This window comes from Mesoplodon mirus (assembly GCF_964341445.2).
Source record: "Mesoplodon mirus genome assembly, chromosome: 2".
In the NCBI taxonomy this organism is placed as follows: Eukaryota; Metazoa; Chordata; class Mammalia; order Artiodactyla; family Ziphiidae; genus Mesoplodon; species Mesoplodon mirus.
The window spans coordinates 168765199-168790714 of NC_138977.1; the positions used below are offsets into that span (position 1 = coordinate 168765199).

At 32.7% G+C, this 25516-nt stretch overlaps 1 protein-coding gene across 11 annotated transcripts in view; it reads right to left on the reverse strand.

Annotated features, from left to right (window-relative positions):
• The window catches only part of LCORL (ligand dependent nuclear receptor corepressor like), a 185218-nt gene that overhangs the window by 16550 nt on the left and 143152 nt on the right, over nt 1-25516 (reverse strand). For 6 of the 11 annotated variants that reach the window (XM_082600672.1, XM_082600673.1, XM_082600668.1 and 3 more), the window contains 2 exons: nt 14619-14712; nt 1846-6656 (listed from right to left, as the gene is read on the reverse strand). The exons of 1 other annotated variant lie outside the window; for it this stretch is intronic. In XM_082600672.1, the coding sequence (XP_082456798.1) occupies nt 1846-6656; nt 14619-14712 (4905 nt within the window). Of the gene's footprint in view, nt 1-1845; nt 6657-8502; nt 13298-14618; nt 14713-25516 lie in introns of those variants that run through there. 4 more of the 11 variants (XM_082600677.1, XM_082600678.1, XM_082600679.1 and 1 more) reach the window with 4 other exon arrangements.

Genomic DNA, 25516 nt, shown 5'->3' on the forward strand with positions numbered 1-25516 from the left:
ATACAACCTTATAAAAATAATGTCCCTGTTGATTGAGTGGAAAAAAAAAGAATGTAAAAAATAAAGAAGGAAAGTTATCAGTAAAAGATAAATAAAACTTTAAGCAGAACAGGAACTACTACTAGTAATTTTTAAAATGAGAAAAGGTAAAAAACAACTATTAATATGATATTAAAAATTTTTTAAATGTCACAAGGATTTGAAATTAATTTGAAAAGTAATAATTAGGCATCTTCCATCTTACTTTTCTAGGCTGATCTCATATTTATAGTGAGGTGAAGAATCATATTAAAATAAATTTACACTTATACCTTAGAAAGATACAATGGTTAAGAAGCTGGAAGGAACAAAATACAGTTCTGTTGAAAAATGACAATGTAAACTACCTTAAGTATGAAATGAGGATGGTATAAAGAATTAAAAATGAAACACTACACTTTATTCTCCATTCATGGCAGTCTTTTAAAAATATGTGTGAATATTTTTAGGTGAATTATAAGTTCTTTTAAAAAAATAACTATCAGATTTCTTCCCTCTTTTTCCCTGACATACTATTTGTTGTAATATTATTTTTAGTTATCCTTAGTGCAAGAAACAAAGGGCATTACTTTTAGATTTGACTCATCTTTCATAATGGAGACTTTAATTTGACCACCTTTAAAATTTTAATCACTGAATGTTAGTTAAAATTTTAAAATCACTGCATGTTAGATATACTGAAATAAGTATTATAAAGTTATTCAGTTAAGTAATTGAATTTTAGGGGTCATAATAATCTTCTAACCTATTAAAACTTGAGTTTAATTACTGATTTTAATATTTTAATTTAAGACCTGAGAGTGTTTTTTTAGCTTTTAAAAAAGTTTTTTTAAAAGGTAATAAAAATAAAGCTGCCAATACCTTCTGGACCCCACAAAAGACTCCCCTGAAATACACAATGTAACAATGCAACCATATGATAAAATATCCTTAAATTTCCAAATGTAACCCGGCACTCTTTCACGTCAGGGAAGTAATCAACAAGCACTACCACACTCTTACTTATCCTAAATTGTCTAGCACCTATCAATAAGCAGAGCTTGAACTCACTATGATGGCAACTACAGTGTTTACACCCAATTTTTGCTAGGTTCTAGGGGTAACACCTGTATACGACTTTCTTCCTTGCTAGGCTATGGGTTATCTCCGTAAAGAAATCCTTTATATCCATGGAATCTAGTTCAATATCAGATATGAAAAAACTATTCAACAAGTTGCTGATTTATTGGAAAAAAAATCTTGTTCCTTGACACTCTTTAAATAAATAAAATCTTAAAGTGGTTCCCAAAGTAGTACCAAAGGGTCTAACAACTTAATGGTGAATGTGAGACTGATACCCTAGGATTATTACATATGTTATAGTCTTTATCAATTTAGCCATGAGATAGTTTTTACTTCCTTCCAGATGGTCTCAAATCAAGACAATAAATATATATTAGCCTGTAGTGTAGTAGTTAATTTTTAGATAGTTACTTGGACATATTTATTTGTCTGTTTTCTATATTTTATATTAGAACTATCAGAAGCAAAAGCAGGTAACGTTTACATTAATATTTTTCGAAGCTTTCTATGTCTCAAATATACTTTAATTTGCTTGAAATCCTGGACACATTTAGATGTGGGGAAGTGCACTGGGACATTTAGCAGCACCTAATTTCATGAGTTTCATACTAGGTGCCAAGAAATTAGATTGTCCAAATTTTTTGGAAATAAAACTAAATCAGCTGTTCTTTTTCTACCCATTATCTCATACTTTACTCAAGGCACCTACAATGAAACTTCAAAATTAAGTAGAGAAAAACTTACCTAGTTGGGATTTTGAATAATAGTTTGCCATTTGTCCACTGTTGCAAGACTGCCGTTTATGTCTTTTTGTTGACATTTCTGTGGTCTTCCATGGTGGTCTTTTTCTTTTGTTCAATTTGCTAAGAACTTCAGAACTATCAGAAGGATTCTTGTCATAGTTAACACATTTATTTAATTTACTATTGTCAAGTTGGCTAGGAAATGTATTGCTTGAAGGACTATTTGCTTTAGCATTTTCTATTTCTTTGGATTGCTTTTTAAAAGAATTTTGCCTAGCAGAATGGGATCTTAAGGTAATGTGCTTTGATTCTTCTATGTGAGTTTGATGATTACTTCCACTGTTAACAGATTCAGGAGAGTAAATGATTGTATTTAACTTAAAATTATTTCTGTGTTCAAGATAGTTGATCTTCCTCAAAAATATTCTACAATCTTTTAAGGTTTTTGACCTCCAATTATTTGGATATACACTTCCTAGTCTTGGGCCCTTTTCAAAATCTTTTTGGCTGCAGTTTGTTCCATTCTCCTTTGCTTCTGACTTAAATTTATTCTCTAAACTACCATGTGTTTTGAAGTCAGACATTGCCACCCTCTGTTGCAAAAAGTCATCCCTGACCTTAGGTGGCAAAATAAACTGATTATCTACTGTGTTTTTTCCTTGGCGTGGGATGTCAGCATTTGTTCCTCCCTCAGTCTTACTCAAAAATTGGTTCTGACAAAAAAATCTTAAGTTCCTCCTTTTAGAGATCCAAGCACCTGTTCCATGGCTGTGCAGCTTTCCCTCTCTTCTCCACCTTTCATGTCGCAACCTCTTAAACTCAGTTCTTTTTAACCTAGTTAGTGTTAAATTACTTTTCACATTTAAGAGTGGAGAGCTAACCATTTTATGCAGTATATGCAACTTCCCTGCTGATTTTGAAGGAGAAGATAGTGCAAATTTTTTAAAGTGCTTTCTGAAGGGGCTGGTATTAAAATCAGAATATTTGGTCCCTAATTTAATTCCTCTGGTATTTATTACTTCCAAAGGGTTTCGTGCATTTGCTTTTCTAACTAGTGAAAGAGACTGTGTTTCTGTTGTTTGCATAAACCAGGTACAGAGTTCATTCAAATCATACTTTTTCCGAAAAAGCATTTTTACAGGTGAAACTTCAAGTTCTAAAAAACAGGTGTCCAAAGGGCTTGCTATTTTGAAGTTATCGTTTTCAATGTGTTCTCTTTTTTTATGAACACAATTTTCAGCTTCATCTCCACTCACGGACACCCAAGCATTTGTTATTTGCTCAAATCTATTGTTTAATTCCTCTAATAAGGAATCGTTTGAAGTAGAAGCAGCCCACCACCTGAGCAAAGGGTTTGATGAAATTATAGGGTCCAAGGATACTTCAGAAATGGGTATTAACTTATCTTCCAAACGCTTTTTTGCATTCCTTGAATTTCTAGCTCCTGATGTACCTCTGGAAGCTATTTTAATCCTTGACTGCTTATGTTTGTCCTTCTGACTTTTACCTTTCTGCAAATGGAGTTTACATGATTTATGGAGCAGAGCATTTCTATAAATAAGTGAACCAGAAGATGCTAATGAATGTAAGAAATGCAGAGATGGTTTTCGATCCCTAATAGAATGTCTCAAAGGTATAGTAGCAACCATACTTTTTGATCCATTCTTAAATTCGTCAGCTTCAGTGTGCCTTGTATCCACGGTGCACTGGTGATCATATTTTACTTCAGGCAGATTTTTTTCTAATATATTCTCTTGTTCTAAAGGAGGTAAGCAGCTGCTAATACTTACTTCTCTCTCCTGAGGTGAAATTCTATTAATAGTCACAGATATGCCAGAGATTTTCACTTTTGCAGGTCTACCAGGCTTCCTAATTATTGCCAAAGACTTCTGATTTGGTCGAATAATGTTCTTGGAGTGTTGAGGTATCACAGACTTGTTCTTGATAGGTCTAACATATTCAAAGCCAGACCCCAAGGTCTCAGTTTCAGTAGTCAGACTTGAAATAGCACTTATTCTTTCACCCGAGTCTATTTCATATTCTCTAATATTTCTGAGACTATTATATTCTGTTGGAAAATCAGCAACATTATTATTTAAAGACATACCGTTGCTTATGTTTACACTTCCTTCAGAAACATGCCTTTTAGTTCTTCTTGACCTTCCATAAATAACAGTTATTATAATACTCTTCTTATATATACCTTCTTTTACTTCTGATATGAGAGATTCTGGGCTTTTCTTTTCAGCACTAAAGGACTCATTTTGGCAAATGGTGATGTCCGTTTGGTCAGTTTTAGGTTTTGGTGGTCTTCCAATTGGTCGCTTAATCTGTTTCACAACCTGGGGACCTATTTTTTTAGGTCTACCTGGTTTTCTTTTAAAAGATGAATCAATAGCACTGCTTGAATATTCCTTAGGTTCCTCTTGTGGCTTATCACTATTCATATCATCTGTAAACACTGAAGAGGATTCTGCAGTTTCTTTTGCACAATTAAATTTGTTTAGTTCTTTTTGGAGACCGTCACTATCATTAAGATTAGAACTATAATTTTCAAAGTTAGCATTTGGGATATTCTCATTTGTTTCTTTTTTTTTTTCATTTACTTGATGAGTTGGTCGTTCTTCCGAAGGAAGATAGCGATCTGATTTGGAGTTATCAACTGAAGTTAAAGTATATTTGACTCCTTCACTGCTTTTAACCTCAGATAGAAACATGAGTTTGATAGGACTAGAATAGTTGGCAAAAGAAGAGCTTTCAATGGCTTCATATTTTGTTGGTACATTTTCAACACTGGAAATCAAGCTACCTGTATTTAAAACAGATGACTTTTTCTGGTTATCAAGTCTTTTGTTATTCAAATCTATTGTAGGTATATGATTGCTTTTAATATTGGTGGATGCCACTATGGATTTTGATAAACTCTGCTCTTTGCATGTCATTCTACTTACAGTAAGAGTCATATTTCTACCAGCATGTTGATCTTTACCATCAATTTCTATCAATTTCTTGGATGCTTTATATCCTTCCGATAATGACTGATTATTCCAAGACTTTTTGGCCATATTTATTGTATCTTCCAAACGTTCCACAACAACTTGTAAATTAGAATTCATTGCAATTTTGTTTAAATCTATATTGTGTGAGCTTTCAATCTGAATATTTTTTACTGGATCTTTTTTTTTTGTAGAGTCACAAACTTTTTTGGCCTTAGGTGATTTTTTGAAAATATAATTATTTGTTACATATATAGAATACCACCCTGGAGGTACAATATTTCGTTTAGTTCTGCTCAAAAGTCCAGGGACATCACTTTTCAAAGGAGTTTGAATATTCTCTAATTTTGGATTCTCTTTATGATTTTGCAAAAAATTTTTTCCAGCCACAGATTTCTCCTGTGATCTTCTTATGCTCCTTTTCTCAGAAGTTGTTTTAAAGCTTTCTGAAAATGCATCAAAAGCCAAGTTAGTTTCTAAATTAAGAGGTAGTTGCAATGACTGTAATCCATAATCTGGCGAAAATGTTTCTGCATGATTATTATCTTGAAGGCTTTTAGAATTTTGTAAAGAAGGCCCTTGGCAATGATAGAATTCTTCTTTGTCCGCTGAAAATAGTTCATCATGGCACACAAATTTCCTTGGATTTTTTTCAGTGTATTTTTTTCTTATAAAGTTTTCATCAAGACTAGCAAGTTCTCTTTTTATCCGTAAAGACTGCCTTCTAAATATGGATGAATCAGGAGAGTTGCGCATTGCAAGTAAGGTTTCTTGACGCTTTCGAAATCTTGTCTGAATAATTTTATTTTCTACCTTTTTATCATGTTGACTCAGTAATTCCATAAAACTGTAATCACTGGCCTTTGCATTATGCAAGAGAGAGGTTATTAAATCTCTCAATTTTATATCATTATCTCTATTACAATCACTGCTAGATAATTTTATAAGGTTTGTCATATCTATCGTTTCTATTGATTTTAACTTTTCATTGATACGATCCATTAAATCTTGAAAAATTACAGTAGTTTCACCTTTTTCTTGATTTGTAGTACAATTATTGCTGTCTTCCAAGAGCAAACAATCAGAGTTACTGGATTTTTTAGTTTTATGCATTTTACCTTCATGATCATCTTTGTCACTGCTTATTTCTGCTGGTGTCAGAGATGGAGGCTGGTTAATGTTTGTTTCAAGTCTGTTATTTTCTAAGGCTGAAAGCTCTGAGATGACATCTTTCAATTTTTCAAACCCTTCAGTCTGTACAGGTGATAATGGTGGGGGTGAGGGACTTCGAGATCTACAAACGTCTTTAAGACTTACTGAAACATCACATATTTCCCTTGATGAAAGAGGAGTCTGAAAGGCTGATTTTGTGGAATGAATGTTTGGTAACAGTCCAGAACAACACCTGTGAGAATTATAACTGCTTGCAATTCCTCTATTCACTGTCTTAATGTGTTCAATAGTTACAGTTTGGCAAGATAAACAATGTATATCTTTAATACAGACTGGCAGAGGCACAAAACCAGGGCTTTGTCTTTCACTGTGTAAATACCCTCTTTCTGCCAGCCTATATTCACAACTACAGAATAGCCCATCTAAGTCATCTTCAATAAGGGGATTTTGAGATTCTGAAGACACAGAATATGATGTATTACAACAGCAAAGAGAAGCAGCATTCTGCTCTTGTACTAGAAATTTCAACATAGCCAAAACTTGTTGCTGGTGATGTATGCACAAAGATTCCACAACTTTGCTTAATGCTGATTTTCCTTTTTCCATTTTAGTAGCTTCCTCTGATTTTGCATCAACAGTTGAACTAAAAATAAAAATCAAACAAAAAATGAATTACAGCAAAAATACTAATATCGTAAGGAATTTTAATTTTAACAGAGTTTGAACAAAAGATATTTTGGTATTGCTGGACTCCTAACTCCTATGGAGAGCTGCAATAGTGACATCTTCATTATTGTTTAGCAAAAATAAAATGAAGCACTGGTGATAATTAATTTCCTATGACAAAATATGAGTCAAAGCAAAGCCCTATGTTTTGTGATATAAAAGCTGCTGTTGATGATAGATATGATTATATTTAGAGATTGTTAATGTTTAGTGCTTTGGGTATATTAAGAATATTTAATGGAAAGTGCTTCAGAAGGAGTTAAAAATTTTAAAGTAGACATTTTATAAATTATTTTGATGGTTATCAGTCCATATTAGTGCAAATAAGAAAAATAAGTGTAGGAGAAAATCTTTCTTATCTTTATTTAAAATAGATATTTTTCAAGGTAGTGAAAATAAAATTATGAAAAAAAGTTTTGCATAGTCACAATCAAGGGATTTAGATTTCATATAAATAACAGAATGTCTTTTCTAAGATTAAACTGCAGGCCTTTTAACCTAATAAGAAAATAAAAATTGAAGCTATTTAAAAATGAAATCTATTTTTAATTGATTTTAGATACTAAATTAATTACATCAAAACTAAAGGCATTACTTACCTAATTATTTAATTTCAAATGCTGGAAAATGTCCCACTGCAAAAACTAACATACATCTAATGTTAACTAAAACCCAGGATTACTTAGCAACCAATGTAGAGGTCTACAAAAGGCTTTTTAATCCAATACCAGCAGCAAGAAGAATAAAATATATTAAAAGAATTCTGTTTCAGAAAAGTATCTATTTAAATTAAACATATCACCAAACTCTGTACATGAAAATAGCCTCCCACTTGTGATTTCTTATATTTGTTGTTAGTTCCTGACTTGTAGAAATTTTATTAGGGTTGGAGTTGAAATATGCTGATTATAAATTGCTATAGAAGATTGTATTTTGTTTAAATAAAGGGTTATTATGTTCATGAATATTAAAACTTAAAGAATTTTTCTTTTAAAATGAAAAGTGAGATTTATTTTTTAAATTTTCCTCCCTAAAACTGGCTTACCCTGTTTCACAGATAAGTATGCAATATTTTATCTACATTTTATAAAAATTACAGTGAGTAACAAAAACAACAAAGCAAATGTTTCTAATTTGATCTAATTTGATCAAAATTTTTCTAGAAAAAAGGTATCTTTACTAGATTCAACCAATGTTTCACTACTACAACTAGCATGTGATTTGACATAAAGTGGCTATCAAAGAGATAGGAGATACGAAATTACAGTAAAACTTTTTAAGCCCACTGACACCTCTAGACAGATGAAGATAGGACATGACCTCAGTATCCTTTCTTTTCTGAAAATAATTTTTTTGTAAATGTTTTCATGGTTGGGAGTGTAAAATAATTGAACTGACTCTGAAGATTCACTACTGGATAATTCAAGAAACCTATGTAGAGAACAGAGGCAGGAGTAAATGTTAACTATCAAATAAGAAGATATAAGTGATACTATACTCTTTCCCAGTAAATTAAAAATTATAATTTTCACATAAGCAAAAGAAAACCCCACAAGTTCTGATAGACACATTTCCAACAGGTTTCTTTAAAAGTTATGTTATGGCCTATTAAACATATCTGTGACTAAATAGATTTTACATGTTTCTCAGAAAAATACATTGCACTACATTTTAAAGATTAACATGCTTTTGTAACAGTTCTTGGAATGCTCAAATGATTTTTTTCTGTTAGTAAAGTCTAGAGTAGAAATAATAAAAATTCATGACTAGTGTTAACTATTCTGAAAACCACTGATTTTTATAGCTCTCTTTTGACTTTCCAAGGAAGTCTATACTTATTATTTTTAATAATGGAACTTCAAAAATCTCAAAAATACCACAGTGGCCAGTAATTTCTATCTAATGTCTTATGAAGAACAGCTTTAAAAAGTTACTAATTAGATATTCAGGTATTAAGATTATATATATATATATATATATATATATATCAGATATTAGATAACTAAGTTCTTAAATTATAAAGCTCCACAATATGCTTATTTGCCTTCAATTTTGTTCTTTTCCATATTTCTTATGTTAGAATCTCAAAGAAAAACCTAATATATAAGTAAATAGTTGAATACACATAAGCCTCCAATCTAGAATTTATTCTCAATTGATTCTAAAATTGTATGTTTCACAGCTCCCTTGTTTTTCATGCTAAAATTTTTTTCTAACCTTTTCCTGTTTGATTTATATATAAAAAAAATTCTGGTTTTTTTGTAAGTTTCTATCCATTTTGCCATTACAAGTTTTGTTGTTGAAACAGCTGTCTTTGGAGAAAGTTAATTTCTAATATTAATATTAATAAAACTGCTTCCTAGAGTGAATCAAAGAAGCCAGTGTAGTCAGTTTTTTCTTTTCTTTTCTTTTTTTTCCTTTTACTGAATGAGTAAATCAATCACACACCAACAGTGTTGTAAATTTAAGTGCAAAAGCATTGAAGTGCTTTACTACAAATTACAACCTAGAAACACGTTAACTGAACAATTAAAATTCATACAATCAGATTTAGATATATAACAACACAAAGTAGAAACAGAATTACAGTACATTTACAACACAAGACAGATACATGAATTCATTAGAAAATATTGTAATAAATAATTCATGAATTATAGTGCAATTGATTTATGCATAAATATAACTAATTGCCTAACAATCAGTTTATATTAACAAAATCTGTCAAAATCAAGGCAGCCACAGAGTTTTACTAAATTACTGCGACAATGGAAATACTGCAATTAAAAAACAAATACAAGTATTTGTACTGTAAACAACTAAAAAAATCGGTCTCACTAAAGTTAGTATACAATTTAATATAAAATTGTCATTAGCTACCAGAAATGGTTTAAACAACTTTACTGAGCAGTAGTTTTCTAAAAACAGAGGCACTGTTTTTTCTTTTCCTTTTTTTTTTTTAAATATAAAATACTTGAGGAACATTCAAATAAGTAGAAAGCACATAAGGGCTGCTTTCACCTTCATTAAAAGTCTGCTGAAACTGGATTTTTCAGAAAATTGTCAGTTAATAAGTAGTAACTGGTAACTAAATTTATAAAGTACTTTGAAAGTTTAACATAAAGAACATCTTAACAGAATCACTGGGGAGAAGGGGAACCCATAAATTTCCCTGCCTTTCCTAGTTTGTATAATCAAAAGTTAACTCAATAATTAGAAACATTTTGTTTCTTTTAAAAGTTATGGGTTGATCATTACCTATAAACTATCAAAAAATATTTAATTTACTATTTCTGACCAAAAATAAATAATACAAGTACTAAAATGCTGCAAATTAACTATAATATTACCTATAAAACTACTGATCACTGTGAAGTCAATAGCAAAATGATCCCTGATTTTATGAATCCTGTAAAGTTTTTGGTCAGGTCATCTTTTAAATGATATAAAAGTGTTCTGTAAGTATCCCTTTACTATAAACTTCTCAATCAATTTATTAATGTAAATATAGTGTGAGGAATAAAAAAGCTCAATACAATATAAATATTATGTAATGCATTCAAGCCCCCAAATTCTTGCAAGTAAAATTCTGTATAAAGAGGTCAATAAAATTGTGTTGAAACATTTACTTTAACTTTGTTTTTCAATGGGGGGGGGGAGGGGAAATATATTAAATAATCCAAGTTCTGGCCCTCACAAAATATGGCTTAATTCTTTAAAAAGAAAGATGACCCTGACATCTGCTGTTTTGCAATCTATTATGTATACTTTCTTAGTGGGGAAAAAAAAAGCAAGAGGATTCATACCCTAGTATGCAGGTAACATTAATAGCTGAAGAGGGTTCAGTATGGATCTAAGAGACCAAATAACTACTCGGTTGTGTAGTTTCCCACTCTTCAGTTTCCTTAAAGATATGTAAGCAGTTTTAAAATGTAATAGCTGAAAATTTCTTTAGTATTACATGTATATGTGATTACTAGATACACACAAACACAAGTGTAAAAACACATGTATTTGACAAGGTGCACTTATTTTTTAAATTCAGCTTTAAGTATTCCTTTTGGACTTAGGAAAACTGGCTTAGAAAAAATAATCAGAACCTGAATTTTAATAGAGAAAAGGGGCACTCGAAGAATTTTGAATTTATGAAGCAAATCCCCATTCTTTCTATGGAGGCACATGCTTTATAACATTTTACCACTAAAACTGCATACTTCATAAATCCAACATGGATACTCTGAACCACATTTTGAAACTGCTATATAAAATTACTGGTCTCTCTTATGAGTCTAGTAAAAGTTAAAATGCACTGCCCAGCTTCTAACTACCCAATTAGTAGAGAGTTTACATTACTGAAAGTTCAAAACAGCTTCAGTGTTAAATATCTGTAAATCTATTCAAGACCCTGAACAAACTGCAAATTTGGTTATTAGCAAAATGATAATGTATCGCCCACCAAAATGAAATCTGTAATTCATTTTGATAAACTGAAAATGTTTTGAAATGTCACAGCAGCAAATATATTAAAGTTACACTGAGGTTTTTCAATAGTAGGAGTGTGTCACAATCCTTAAAATTTAAAGTAGTCATAACATCAACTAACCAGCACATTTTAAACCAAAATTATCATTCTCAAGCTTTTTCTGTGCACATTATAAACATGCTCTAAGTTGCATTCCAACTTTCTTTTCTAACCTTACACATTAGCTTATTTTTCAAATGAAAAACAAAATTAAATTATTTTAATAATTAAATTTAAATTACTTTTTGTTCTTAGTATTCCATCTTACATTAAAGGACTCTATAGCTGCTGGGGTTAACTATGTGTCAGTTTTTTTTAAAGTATATACCTTATAAACCCCAACTTCCTGCTAAATCAACTATTAAATGATAAATATTAAATTTCATTATACATATCATTTAAGGTTTTCTTTTCTATTCCTGGTGGATGCACTTGAGTGCATTTCATATTTCATAGAATGCACTGTAGTGTACTAATACTGTATATATTAATTTTTATTAGTGTGGAGATAGCTGTCTGTTTAAACTTTGATTGGTTGTTTGATATACTTACAACAAATGTAAGTATGCTATGCAAAAATGTTTACAAACTATTAATATATTTCCATTATAAGATGGTTCAACTGAATGGCTGGAGTGGTCTTTCACCAATAAAAATGTTTCACTTGACAATTACTTGTTTTCCCACAACGCTTTATGCTATTGACTACTAAAGAAAACCTGAATCTTTTTCACCTATTTATACAAGGATTAAATACAAACTATCAGAATTAAGTAAGCAACTATATAGTTCTGTCCACAGTGAAAACCCTGAATAAAACTTATTTTTCAAAAGGCATGTAAGTGGTTTTTGAACTGTAAAATTTCATGTCTCCTGTCAGAGTGAGCATCTGTAATTCCCACATGTGTGTATACAGACACACAAATACACACCTGTGCACATACACACACGCAAACACGCATACACACACACACACGCACATACACACATTTTCCTAACAAGTAATCTACACAGGCTTGCCGCTGTTTTTGCAGCTGCCAGTCCCTGAATCTGTCATATTATATAACCCAGTGTCTGGTAATCGGAGTTTCTTCTTCGGAGGAGTCTTCAGTGTTCCAGATCTTTCTTTTACCTTGTATTCTAAAGTGCTGTGAGGTACCCCATAAATTCCTTGTGCTTTGGAAACACTCATTTTTCCACTCATTACCATTGCAATAGCCTCTTCCATTATTTCATGATCATATTGCCGGTAACGGCCACGTTTTTTCCTGGGCTGCTTATTATCTTTTCGATCCAACCCATCTTCAGTATTTTCAGAGGTTCCATCAACTGTTCCATTTTTAGAATTAAGACACAAAGGAGAGAGGTCCCCATGTAGAAAATAAGAGTCAACACTTGAGTGAGTTACGGGCCCAGAACACTCTATTTTGTTCTGTTTAGGGAGTATATTTTTCAGTTTTTGGAGAGCTGATCCTTCCAGGACTGGAGAGGTTTTGGAAACTTGATACATAACATCCAGCAGACCAGGACCATCAGGTTGTGGTTTTGAAACAGAACTTACTCGTAGCTGAGGAATTTTTAACTGTACAGTAGGATGTGTTTCATATTGTAGGCTTTCATTTTTTTCTTTAAATTGAGTAACCATTTTCTGTAGAGTTAACTGATGGAGGTAACTGGAAGCTGTTGGGAATTTTAATTCTGAGGTTTCAAGTAGATTGAGTTTACTTTTTTCTGTGCGCTCTGCTTGAGCTCTCGCCCACAAGGCTACTTTTTGCAGCACTGCACAAGTTTCTTTACTGTCTTTATATGAGTAACTATCATTGAAATCTCGAGTTTTGTTTTTAAAAGATGCAGGCTTCCCTGCTGGTAAGGCTTCTAAGTGGAGAAGTAAAGTTTTTTGAGGTATGCCATAAAGTATGCCTGCTTTATTTATGTCCAGTGCTCCAGACTGAATGTCTTTCAAAGCTTTTGAGAGCAAACCATCTGCAAACTCAGCACTTCTTTCCACATAGTCCTCTCTGTTTCTGTGTAGTCTCCTGGATGGATGGAATGAAACGATGGTAAACTGATGCATGAGAGACTCTCACACAGCTATGGAAAGGGAGGGTCCACTCCTTTATTATACTCCTTGCTTAGGTAACATCACTGCTTATGACTCTTTTAAGTCTGTGAGATGTAGTAGTTGCTCCTTATCAAAGCAAACGCTATAGTCCTGGTAGGACAATGTGTCAATCATACGGTGGCCTCAACGGGCAGACCTTCCAAGAACATAAAATCCTAGCTCAGTATTTGTAAAAATATTCTCATGATGTTGCTAGTCCTCTGACAGATGCTTGCAGAGCAACACTTATAATTTTTTTACAATTAGAGTTCCATTATATAAAATACCCAAATCCTAAAGGAGTTTTTGTTAGTAGAAAAGTGACGTTACCGCTAAACAAGTAATAAAAGAGTCAACCCCTTTAAAGGAAATTTGTAGCACCAAGAATATTTCCAAACACAAATACCCCATATTTCCACAAGACTAATTTTTCTCTAGATAAAAACTTAAAATCTGAAACAAGTAGATAAGTTATATTTGGGTAAAATACTTTTAGATTTTATACATGTTATTTCTATTTCGAATGTATCACTATAACTTTTAAAGTTTCTTAAACAGAAAGCTCACTATACCTCATGACTCAAAAAGCTATTACAGCCTTAGTTGAAACAGATTACACTCTACATCTGAGATTTAAATGTTACTAAAAAGTTTCCTATGCAGTTTGTTAATGGGAAGATGCAAAAGTTACCAAAAAAAAAAAAAATTCAAAAATCCAACAGAACAGCATTTCACTATTAACTATTTAATTAATTTAACAGCAGCTTTTAAAGCATGAAAGGATTTTTTGTGGTGATTACTAGATAAAGTAGTCTGCCACCACACCTAGAACACAATGAAAAAAATCTAAACACTGTTAAGTTAGTTATAAGAATTAGTAAGCATAATACTTTTAAAACTGGTTGTTTAAAAAAATTAAATAGTGAAATTACATATTTTCCTTAAAATTGCCTCCTAAATATTGAATTTAAAATTCTCTTTACTCGTCCTGCTTCTTAGTTTGTATTCTATGATTAATTTGGTAGTTCATTTTAGTAACATGAACTAAAGTTTGGTGATTGTTCTGATAACTTTTCTTTAACAGAAAGAATAAAAAAGAAAGAGAAAGGACAAATGAAAGGTATGAGAGACACACACTTATGAGTGACAAAAATTCTGGAAGAAAACTATATATGTCAATCTATTCAGAGTAGTATTAAGAGTTCTCTCCATAATTTTATATTAATATTAAATTATATTTCCTAGATATTGCTTACCCAGCCATTGAATTTTCAGAAGAAGGATCACATATGGATGACTCTTCAGATTTTATGCTGGTTTTCTTTGTAGAGAGATCTAACACTCCATCCCCTATAATTTTTGCAAGAGAAAAAACTTTATATTTGTGACAGGTAATCCTTAACATTTTAACATTTCATATTTTGATGATCTACTAATTCATGACCTAAAAATTAACACTTGTATTTGACACATGGCCATCACCAACTCATCTTGTGGTTTTAGCAATAATACATGACTGGGAAGGCACTACATAGGAAAAAAGAACAGAGAAGGAGCTGGCACTGCCAAGTGATATGAAGAAACAAAGAGACTAGATATAAAATGTTTAAAATCCACCCTTGGTCACCTTTTCCACTGTTCTGCAGTGAACAGCCATTGACTGCTCATTCAATAGAAACATGACTGCTTCCTATTCAAGGCTGCCCAGATGATGCTTTGGCAAAGTAGGAATACGTTGAACAAAACAGAAAGCATAGAAAACATGATGATGAATAAGAAAGCGATAATTAGCATTTACTAGGACTAGTAATATGTGGAACACATACTTTAGGTAATCTGTGACTCTATGTACAACCAATCTATTTTTTAGAACTCAGCATAAAATTTTCCTGTTTTAAATAACTGAAATGTACAACAGTTGAATCACTGCCTATGTAATGTATTGTGGTTATATCTGTGATTGGATGAAGACACAATATAACATTTTAGGAAAAGTAAACTGTTAGGAAACAACTGCATATGTATTTGTTACTAACATGTAGTTATTTTTATTACTATTATAATGTTGAATTTACATAGATGAAGCTTCAATGATTCAGATATGTTGTTAATCTGATAAACTTCAAAATCAAAAAGAATAAAAATAAACTATGAATTTAAAACACAGCAATACATACTGGGAATATATCTCTACAGATAGCTAAAAAATTGAAAATTAAAGCTACAAGAAATAATTTTAAGAAAACCCATGTTTAAAAAATATACTAAAAAATTCAACTAGGTTTAAAAATTTAATTATGTGCAAAGCACTGTTTCAGGAACTTGGAGACCAGCAGTAAAAAAAAGGTATACAAAGTACCTATCCTCCCGGTGCTTGTGATCTAGTTAGGTAATTCATACACCACCACCACTGACAACAACCATATTTCAGGTTGATGATCAGTGCTACTTAGGAAAAATAAAGCAGAGTGAGCTGATAAGAGTAATGAGGGTAGGACTAAGGCAGCTGCTATTTTATCAGGTATTATCAGTAAAGGCCTCTTGGGCTTGAACAGAGTCCTGAACAAAGTGACAGTACCAACCAAGCAGATTATCTTGGGGTAAGCTTGTAAAAGGATCAGTTTGTGCAAAGGCTATGATATGGAATCATATCTGGAATGTTTAAGGAACAGCAAAGAGGTCAGTGTGACTAGAGTGGAGTAAGAAGACTGTGAGAGATGAAATCAGAAATCAGGCAGATCACATAGGGCCTTGTAGGCCATGGTAAGAAATTTTATTTTGAAAGATAAGAAACCACTGGAGGATTCTAAGCATAAATCTGGCACAATTTTATGTTTTTAAAGGATCAATCTGCTGTGGGGAGAATGGACTGCAAGGGGCTAAGGGGGGAACAGGGACACCTGTTGGGAAAGTGCTATGCTATTTCTCACCTCTAGGCTTTCACACTATCAGTTAGTTTCCTCTGCCTAGAAGTCTCTTAATCCTCTCCTTCTATCCCCACACTCATCCTAATAGTCACCAAATCTTACTCATTATTCAGTCATTCATGACACAACTTGAACTTGGTTGTCATTATTCTAGGTTCCTATACTTGCAACACTTACCTAGAGTATTTAGCATTTAGCAGGCTATATTCTAGTTGCTTATTGACTTATTAGTGTTAGCCACTAGACTATAAGCTATGTGAAGGCAGAGATCATGTCTATTTTATTTACTGATGTATCCCCACTGCCTACAGTAGTGGCTGGCACACAGTAAGTGTTCAATAAATATTTGCTGGAAAGAATTGAGAGGAACTAGAAGGAATTCAGTTATTGCTAGAGGTTAGAATGCCTAGATTGAAAGGGTAAAAAGGGAGACTGGACAAATAAAGTACATGGTACATACTACCTTAAAAAATTATTAAATGAAGTGTCTCGCCCCAGTTTATCCATCCAGCCCAATCTTAGGCTTAGTCAACAACTTATCTCAACCATCACACTTCCTGTGCATCTAAACCACTTGCAGTTCCTCAAACATGCTATGTGGTGTCAGGTCTCTCAAACTGCAGTGCATGGTTCCCTCTGCCTAGAAGGCTCTTTCCACTTTTCAACTTGCCAAACGCCTCATCTTTAAAGATCCAGATCCCCCCACAAGTAGAATCTTAGTGTTCACCTTGTCAACAGCATCCTGTAACACTTACGACACTCTCATGCAATTTTTGATTTACGTATCTTTTTCTTCCACGAGACTGAATTCCTCAAGGTCAGGAATCCTGACTTACTCATTTGTGTTTCATAAACAAAAGTAGAGTGCTATAACCTACTAAAATAGAGAAATGAATGTTGTCTTCTCCTTTACTATCTCATTTCTCTTCTTCAGCAATTAAAATTTTACTATTTTAAGGTCTTATAAGACCATCTTCAAAAAAGTCATTACTACCTAATCCATATTCAGATTTATCACTGAATTCACTCGTTTTGATTCTGCTCGTTTTATGTAGTTTATAGCATACAAAATACACTCTTCATAAGTGTGTTATTCCTTGTCAATGTTACATAATAAATTAATGAATTTCTCCAGTTCTAAATTTTAGACTTTTGATATGGTCGATTTCAGGTTAACTACTCCACAAACCATAAATAAGGAGGTGCAGAGAACTCCTTCTCTCTCTCCTTTATATTAACTATGAAAACTAGGCTGTAGCTCCCTAGCTAGGACAGTAAAGGTATTCTTGTCCTTTTTGGACCACTCCTTGATTGCTGGTTTGATAGCTAATTTCAGTCTTGAGGATGAGCTAGACTTAAGCCCTGCTCCATCTTTAAAAGAACTATGGTTTAAAAGAAGTTTAAAAGGACTTCTTCTTTAGGAACTCTAAACAGTGGCCCAGGTGAGAAATGCTTTTATCTTTTTTCCATAACCCATTCTCCATACCTAGGCTGCCCATGTTATATATAAAAAATCTCACTTTTTGTTAGTGGTTTTGTCACCTATATTAAAGTATTTTGCTGGTATCATGATTCTTTTTTCCATCATAAAGGCTGTGGCTCAAGAGCTAGAAAAATCATAAAGAGTAACCCCTAGGATTATCTGAAATAGAAAAACAAAAACAGTAAGAGAAGGGGAGAAATAACTTGGGAACTAGGATTAAGAAAAAGAAAAAATCAGAAATGGCAAAAAAGGGCATTTTCTTGCCTCTGCTGCTGATTTGCACCTATCAGCATCACTTCTTCACAATGGAGATATCACATAACTAGATTGTTTTGTGTGTATACATTTTCAAAGTACTAATAATTAACTTGATGGATAAAAAGTAAGCACCTATCATGCTAAATGCTTCAGGGCAACAGAAAATAAGTAGAAGACAGAAAGAGAGACTGAAATTTATTTACCATTCACCTATTGGTAGGTACTTAGGCTGTTTTAGGTTTTCACTATTACAAACAATTCTGAAGCGAAAATCCTTCTAAATGTTTTCTTGTGTTTACGTATAAGAATTTTTCTAAGATGCACACCTAGGAGTGTAAGTGCTGGACAGAAGGGTATACATTTTGAACTTCTGTAGATATTACTAAAATTTTTTCCATAACCTTGACAACACTTGGTGTTGTTGAGATTTTTAATTTTTGCTAATCCGATGAGTAAGAAGAGCAAGTTGCAGGAGTAAATGAACATGAATGCATTTGGTATGCATTTACGTGAATCTCTAAAGCACATAAAACTATTTTGCTTAGAGATGCATAAATAGGTATTGTCAGAGGTTGCTTGCAAGGATAAACAAAAGGATGTGATAGTTCCTCAAGAGAAAACATATTAGAAGCAAGTATGATCAAATAACACATTTATTCGTTCTGGGTGACAGGAACATGTTTATGACACTGCATTTTGCTGTATATAAGAAAATTTTCCAAATAATAAAAACAGATTGTTTCCATTTACTGGTTGTAGACCGAGCATTAACAACACAATTTAATTATTTCTCAGCAAACACTAGTGCAAAAGATATAGAATTAAAGAGAGGCTGATGTAATCTACCAACAAGGTCAGGTAATTGTCTACATGACACTACCAGATAACTTTAAAAATGGACTGGTGTTTGGAGAACTGAAACCATGACCAAATTAAGCAATTTCTTGAGTATCAACATTTTATTGGGTTAATTTTTTTGAGAATTTGCATTCCAAAACCAAGATTTGGATTTCTGTTTACAAATTATTCTCAGCTCTGTATTCTCCTGCAAATTCCTGATGAAGAATCTATTAAAAGCAGACAAATACAACCCTCATAATACAGAATTGTCTTTCACTCCTCCAAAGACACCATTCTTGCTCATCTCTTACCTGCCTCTGTCCATTCTTCAAAGTATGCTCTGTGCTCTCTTGGCCTGGCTAACTTTAACACATCCTTCCGGATCATTCCCTCAAAGAAGGTTTTCCTAATTTTTCCCCAGCCTTCTTTCATATTCCCATAGCACCCTTCATATTCTTCTATACTGTATTTATGATGTGTTATTATAATTTGCCTAGTTTAGCACCTGAAGCCCAATAGTACTGTGAGGATTTAGTAACTATGTTTAAAATCTATTTACGATTTATATCCAATTAAGTATACTTATTTAGCTGATTTTCTCACAAGACTCACTTCTAAGCAAGGGCCTGAAAGCAACAGTAACTCAATAAAGACCAATTCACTGACTCATCAACAACTTGCTCAATTCTGTCACACCAATCCTAAGCATATAGCACTGCATACAGCAGACCCTGACTGACAAAATAATCATGAACTCAATGAACTTTGTTCAGCTAGTGAGAAAATGACAGCACAGTCAAAAAGTTGACATCTATATGGGAGAGAAGTTAGCTTCACACAAAGAGAAACTCCAGTTCAGTTAAAGAGGCCGAGAATGATTTTTAATCATCAATTTCTATATTCGTTAGGCTTTAATAACAGATTTTTCTTTAGGAATGTCAAGTTGATGATCACTAACCACTAAATTAAATATGAATATTAAAAACATATTTATTAACTCCTCACAATACTATTGGTCTCTGGTTGCTATACAAGACAAATTCCTCAAGCTCAGTTCATACCTGACTATGAACATGAGTTAAAAGACCTTCAAAAACACATTACTTATCATCAATATTAAAGATGTAAATATCAGTAAGATTCAGTACATGAAGGCAAGTGAATTTTAATGACAAAATATCACATACATTTTATGTTGTTTGGACAAGGGGAAAATATTCCAAATTAAATTTCATAACAACACTAATCACTAGCAATAAAACTTTCATCCAAATCAATGCAATATAACATTTCATGATGTTTGATGCAAACCTATGTTAATAGTTTTAATAAATACCTTAATACTATTTCTACTTTATGTCTTTGATCACCTCTTATCTCTCTCCTTAAATGGGTCTTCCTGTCTTTCTTTTTTTTTTTTTTTTTCTTTTTGCGGTATGCGGGCCTCTCACTGTTGTGGCCTCTCCCGCTGCGGAGCACAGGCTCCGGACGCGCCGGCCCAGCGGCCGTGGCTCACGGGCCCAGCCGCTCCGCGGCATATGGGATCCTCCCAGACCGGGGCACGAACCCGTATCCCCTGCATCGGCAGGCGGACTCTCAACCACTGCGCCACCAGGGAGGCCCCTTCCTGTCTTTCTTTTAGCCCCTCAATGTATTGTTCTAGTCAGCCTTCAGCTCTTGTTTTTCCCTACTGTACTCTCTAGAAGATTCCCCTGATTTCAAATATTAATCATTTATATTTAACTGATTCTAGAAAACAGAGCTTATATAAAAATCTAAATATATAAAACCATAACATTTTTATAGTGTGCAGAACACCACTCTAAGAGCATTATATGTCTTAACCCCACTTAGGGCTCACACAACCCAATATATAAATAGGTTTTATTTATTTGCAATTTTTAATGATAAAACTGAAGCAAAAGAGGTTTTAATTATCTTGCCCAAGATAACTGTAAGTAGTGAAATGCCATTCAAACTCAGGCAGTTATTCCAGACTCTGTATTCAACTACAATTCTAATCTGTGAAATGTTTTAAAAAGTCAAGTTACAATGTTGGTAATGGCGCAATAAATTTGCCACCATCACACATTACCAGTTTAGGAACAAATGCTTTTCTAAATAATCTAGTAATATGCTATCAAAAATCTTAAAAATGTTCACACTCCTCTAGGCATCTATCTTAAGAAAATAGTATTTAACATTTAAGTGGTTTTATGTACAAAGATATACCAAAGATTTCAATATTACTGATAAGCACAAATATATATAAAATACACACTTAATATAATCTCGCTAATTTTCTGCTTTCCCCAAGTTTGCCATAATGAGCATATATTCATGAAGAAACCCCGCAAACTTATTAACAAAATAATACCAAAGTGTAAAAGCAATCACTTGGGTTTATCCAAATTTTATTTTAAAATTGTTTTTGTTACTTGTTTAACCACTGAGTTAAAGTTTCAGGGTCATGGAGGAAATAATATAATATCAGAGTAGCACATCAATTAAGCTTTAACATTGGTTCTTCCTTCCTTCATTTGCCTTCTTCTGCATATCAAACACTTTTTTAAAAGGGAAGAATTATTGCTTTCTCAATGTGTTTTTATTTAGTGCATACATAGCTGAAATCCCATAGAATTCACTCACCTACTATTTACTAATAATGACAAGGGACAAAATAAATCAGAGTGAAGTGCTTACAGTAAATTTAGGATGTAAAAATTAATAATACTAAATTTAATTAGGAAATATTACTGGTAAAATTAAACAAGGTTTCAGCACTTCCACCATATGCCATTTTAGAATTTCATTGCAGTTATTTTTTTTCTTCAGTTATTCCTACAAATACTGAACTAAAGCAAAGTTTCAAAAGGCTTCAAGTCAATACCTTGAAAAATATTTTAAAAAACACACTCTCTTTTTTATCCCATGTATTGTACTGTGTATTATGTAAGTTTAAGTTTCAACCAAACATTTAAAATGTGGGATGTATACTTATTACAACATCATATTGGAAGACTTTAGGTTTGCTAGCCCTTAACATGCTCATCTAAAATTGATTTATGAGTTTTAAAAATCTTTTTATTAAAATACAACATTCATAACAAGAATGAACCTAACTACACAATTTAATGAATTTTCGCAAACTGAACATTTCGATGTAAATAGCATGTAGATCACCACCATCAACCCAGAAGCCCCCCATCGTATCTCCTCTGGTCCTAACTTACACCTACCTCCACTATCTTGACTTCTAACAGCTTTATGCATGCTGTTTTATGCAGCAATTTCACGTCTAGGAATATGTCCTAAGGTAAAAATTAAGACTGACTGAAAAATACCAGCTTGAGCATGTTCACTAATATACCTGAAGATACAGAATTAAGTATAATGTGATCCTTCCAGAAAATTGAACACTATTCAGCTAAGTAGATCAATTTAAGTATTAAAATGGATCTGCAGAGAAACAGTAACATATGGATATTTAAAAATATTTTAAAAATACAACTTATAGATGATTATATAATGAATGATTTGTGAGAATGAGCTCTGGGAGGAGAGAGTGAGTGTGTGTAAGTGTGTGTGTTGAGTATGTTTTTCCAGAAAATGATTTGGAAGGATTGAAAACCGAAGCAGTTACCTCTGGGTGGATAAATAAAAGATCAATGCATAGCTTTACAGTTCATTCATTTGATTAATATTTATTGCATGGTTATAATATGCCAGTCATTTTTCTAAATGGCACAAAGGAAACAGTAGGGAGCAAAACAGAAAATGTTCCTGCTCTCATGTAATTTACATTCTAGTAGAACAAAGCAAAGTCAATAAAATATTAATTTCACAAGGTGGTAAGGCCTTACAATGAAAATAAAACACAGTGACAGACAGAATAGTAACAATGGCAGGTGGGAAGAGGTTACTATGTTGGAATAAATGATCATTTAAAGCCTCTGGGAAGATGACTTGCTCTTTCTTACAAAAGAAATTTAATTGAGATACCTTTCAAAAATGCAAAAATATAGAATGATTCCTTCTATCCACTCTTCAGTTTATACAATTACCTAAATTTTTGCTACACTTTCTCTATTTATCTCTATCTACTTAAGTATTTTAAAGTTAATTCCAGCTGTCACATCATTTTTATATTCTTATGCATCTTTAAACATATGAACATTTTTGTACATAACTATAAAAATTCCTTGTTATCACCTAATACGTAGTTTGTACTGAATTTCCTCTAGTGAGTCCAAAATGTCTTTTTACAGTTTGTATGTTCAAAGTAGGAGCTAATTTGTCTGTGTTATTCTTGATGGCTATGTCTCTTAAAATGTATAGCAGCCCTTTCCCTCACTGTTTAAAATAATGACACTGACTTTTTGAAGAGGCCAGGTCATCAGTTCTACTAGAGAATGTCTGACATTATGGTTTGTTCTTTTTGCTCTCCTATGGTGTCATTTACTTTGCTCTAAAGCAAATGGTTCTCAAACTTTTGGTTCTCACGATCTCTTCACTCTTACAAATTACTGTGGACCTCAAAGAACTTTTGTTTAGGTGAGTTATAATATTTACCACATTATAAATTAAACTAATTAAAAACTTTAAATATTTGTAATTGATAACTCTATAAATGTTAATGTTTATAAAAACATTTTAATGAAAAATAACTGTCAAAATAAAGTGAGAACTTTAAAAAATAATTTTGCAAATCTTTTAAATGCCTAGCTTCTATTAAGCTTCTTGTTTAATAGGAGACAGCTGGATTCTCATATATGCTTCTGTATTCAATGTGTTCAGAAATCATACATCAGCCTCTGACTGACTGCACTACACACTTGTGAGAGAATGAGAGTGAAAAGGGCAAATAATATGTTATTATTAGTTTTGACCTGGTGTATCCCCTGGAAGAGTTTCAGAGACACTGAGGGCTTCCTGGACCACACTTGAGAACCATTGACCTAAAAAATCGCTTAGATTCATGTTCAACGTCTCTGGCAGGAATACTTCACAAGTGATGTATAAAGTCTGTTTCTAATGATGCCTAAGTGATCAGTGTATTCTGATGGCAACAGCCTGACCTCTCCATTGTAACGTTCCCCAAGCAACCTCTCCTCTAATAGTTTTATCTTCTGATAATGTTTGATTCAGTTATCTTACTAAGCATTGCAAAATAAAAATATTTAAAGTCTGTCGTGTCTGCCATACTTATTAACTGAAATTCTTCTTTAAGAATCTTCCTCAAAAGACTATTTGGTTGTCCTGAAATACAATTTGTAAAAGCAAAGCAAAATAAATGCTTTAACTCTTTCCTCTAATTGCTCATTTTCAAAGTAAGGAGTTGGTATGCTATGCTTCTCCAGTGTAGACTAATGACTTTGAGGGGCACCTTTTTTTGGGGGAGGATTATCATGAACTAATGGATTTTAAAACATTCAACATGTTTCAGTTGAAACTGTTCTTCCTTCTGATGCTTAAATGTTCTCTTATTTGGCCAATGGGGAACCCTTAATGTTGCCTCCTGCATTTGGTTGACAAATTAGTCTTTGGCACGTCCTTGCTTGCTGGCACAAGATGTTCCAGGCTCATCCTGTACATTTCCTGACCCAGACCTGGATTCCAAGGAAGCCTATTTCCCTTTAAGGGAAAATAATGTTTAGAAGACCACAATCTTGGTCTAAATTCAATGCCACTGAGCTGTCGTGTTATAGCTTTTAGAATATTTCAGTGGTCAGACTAAGAAATGCACATTTTTGAAAAGAAAAAAAAATCATGAGTTTGCAGTGACATTTCCAATCTACACATATGTAATATTACAGGGTGCTTACTTTGATTTTACACTTGTCTGTTTCTTCTCTTACCCTGAAAATCTTGGTTTCCCAAAACAATGTTAACCTGATTATATATTTGATTTATCCTAGAGATCCAAAATAACAAACAATGGCAATATTATTACTAATATTACTAAAAGAAGTTTAGAATTTCTTTGAAGCACTCTTTTGTCCTTAGAATATATTCCACCAAGAATGTATAGTCAAAATACTGGGTAAAGTCACCTGACATCATTCTTTTCTTAGTGTTAATATATTACTAACTTGATGCAGCTATGCTCATTTGTTACATTCTTTTTCAAATTTTAGGGATTGCTTTAACTTTAAAAAAATGCTTATTCTTTGGGATCTGAACATTTATATAAAACTACATAACAAGGTCCATTCACAACACTTCTATCCTGCCTCCTCAGCCTCATTTACTTCATTCCCTGATAGGTTTTATCTTTCCTGCTTTGTTTATACAAAAAGAGAACATATATATACTGTTCTGCATCTTGCTTTTATCTCCTAAAACTTGAAAATGTCACTAAAAAGGGATCTTTCTCACCCTTTTTATTCAAATGCTTGGTTTGCCACTGTGTGGATGTACAATAATTTAGTTAACCATTTGGGTTACTTCAAATCCCTTGCTATGTAAGTAATGTTGCCCAATGAATAACTTTGAGTGTATATCATTGATATTTGTGTAAGTGTAATTATAGGCTCAATTCCTTGAAGTGAGATTTCTGGCTCAAAGAGTAAATGCATATATAATTTTAACATGTATTGTCAATTCCCCTCCATAAGGATTCTACCAGTTTGTATTCCCCTAGTAA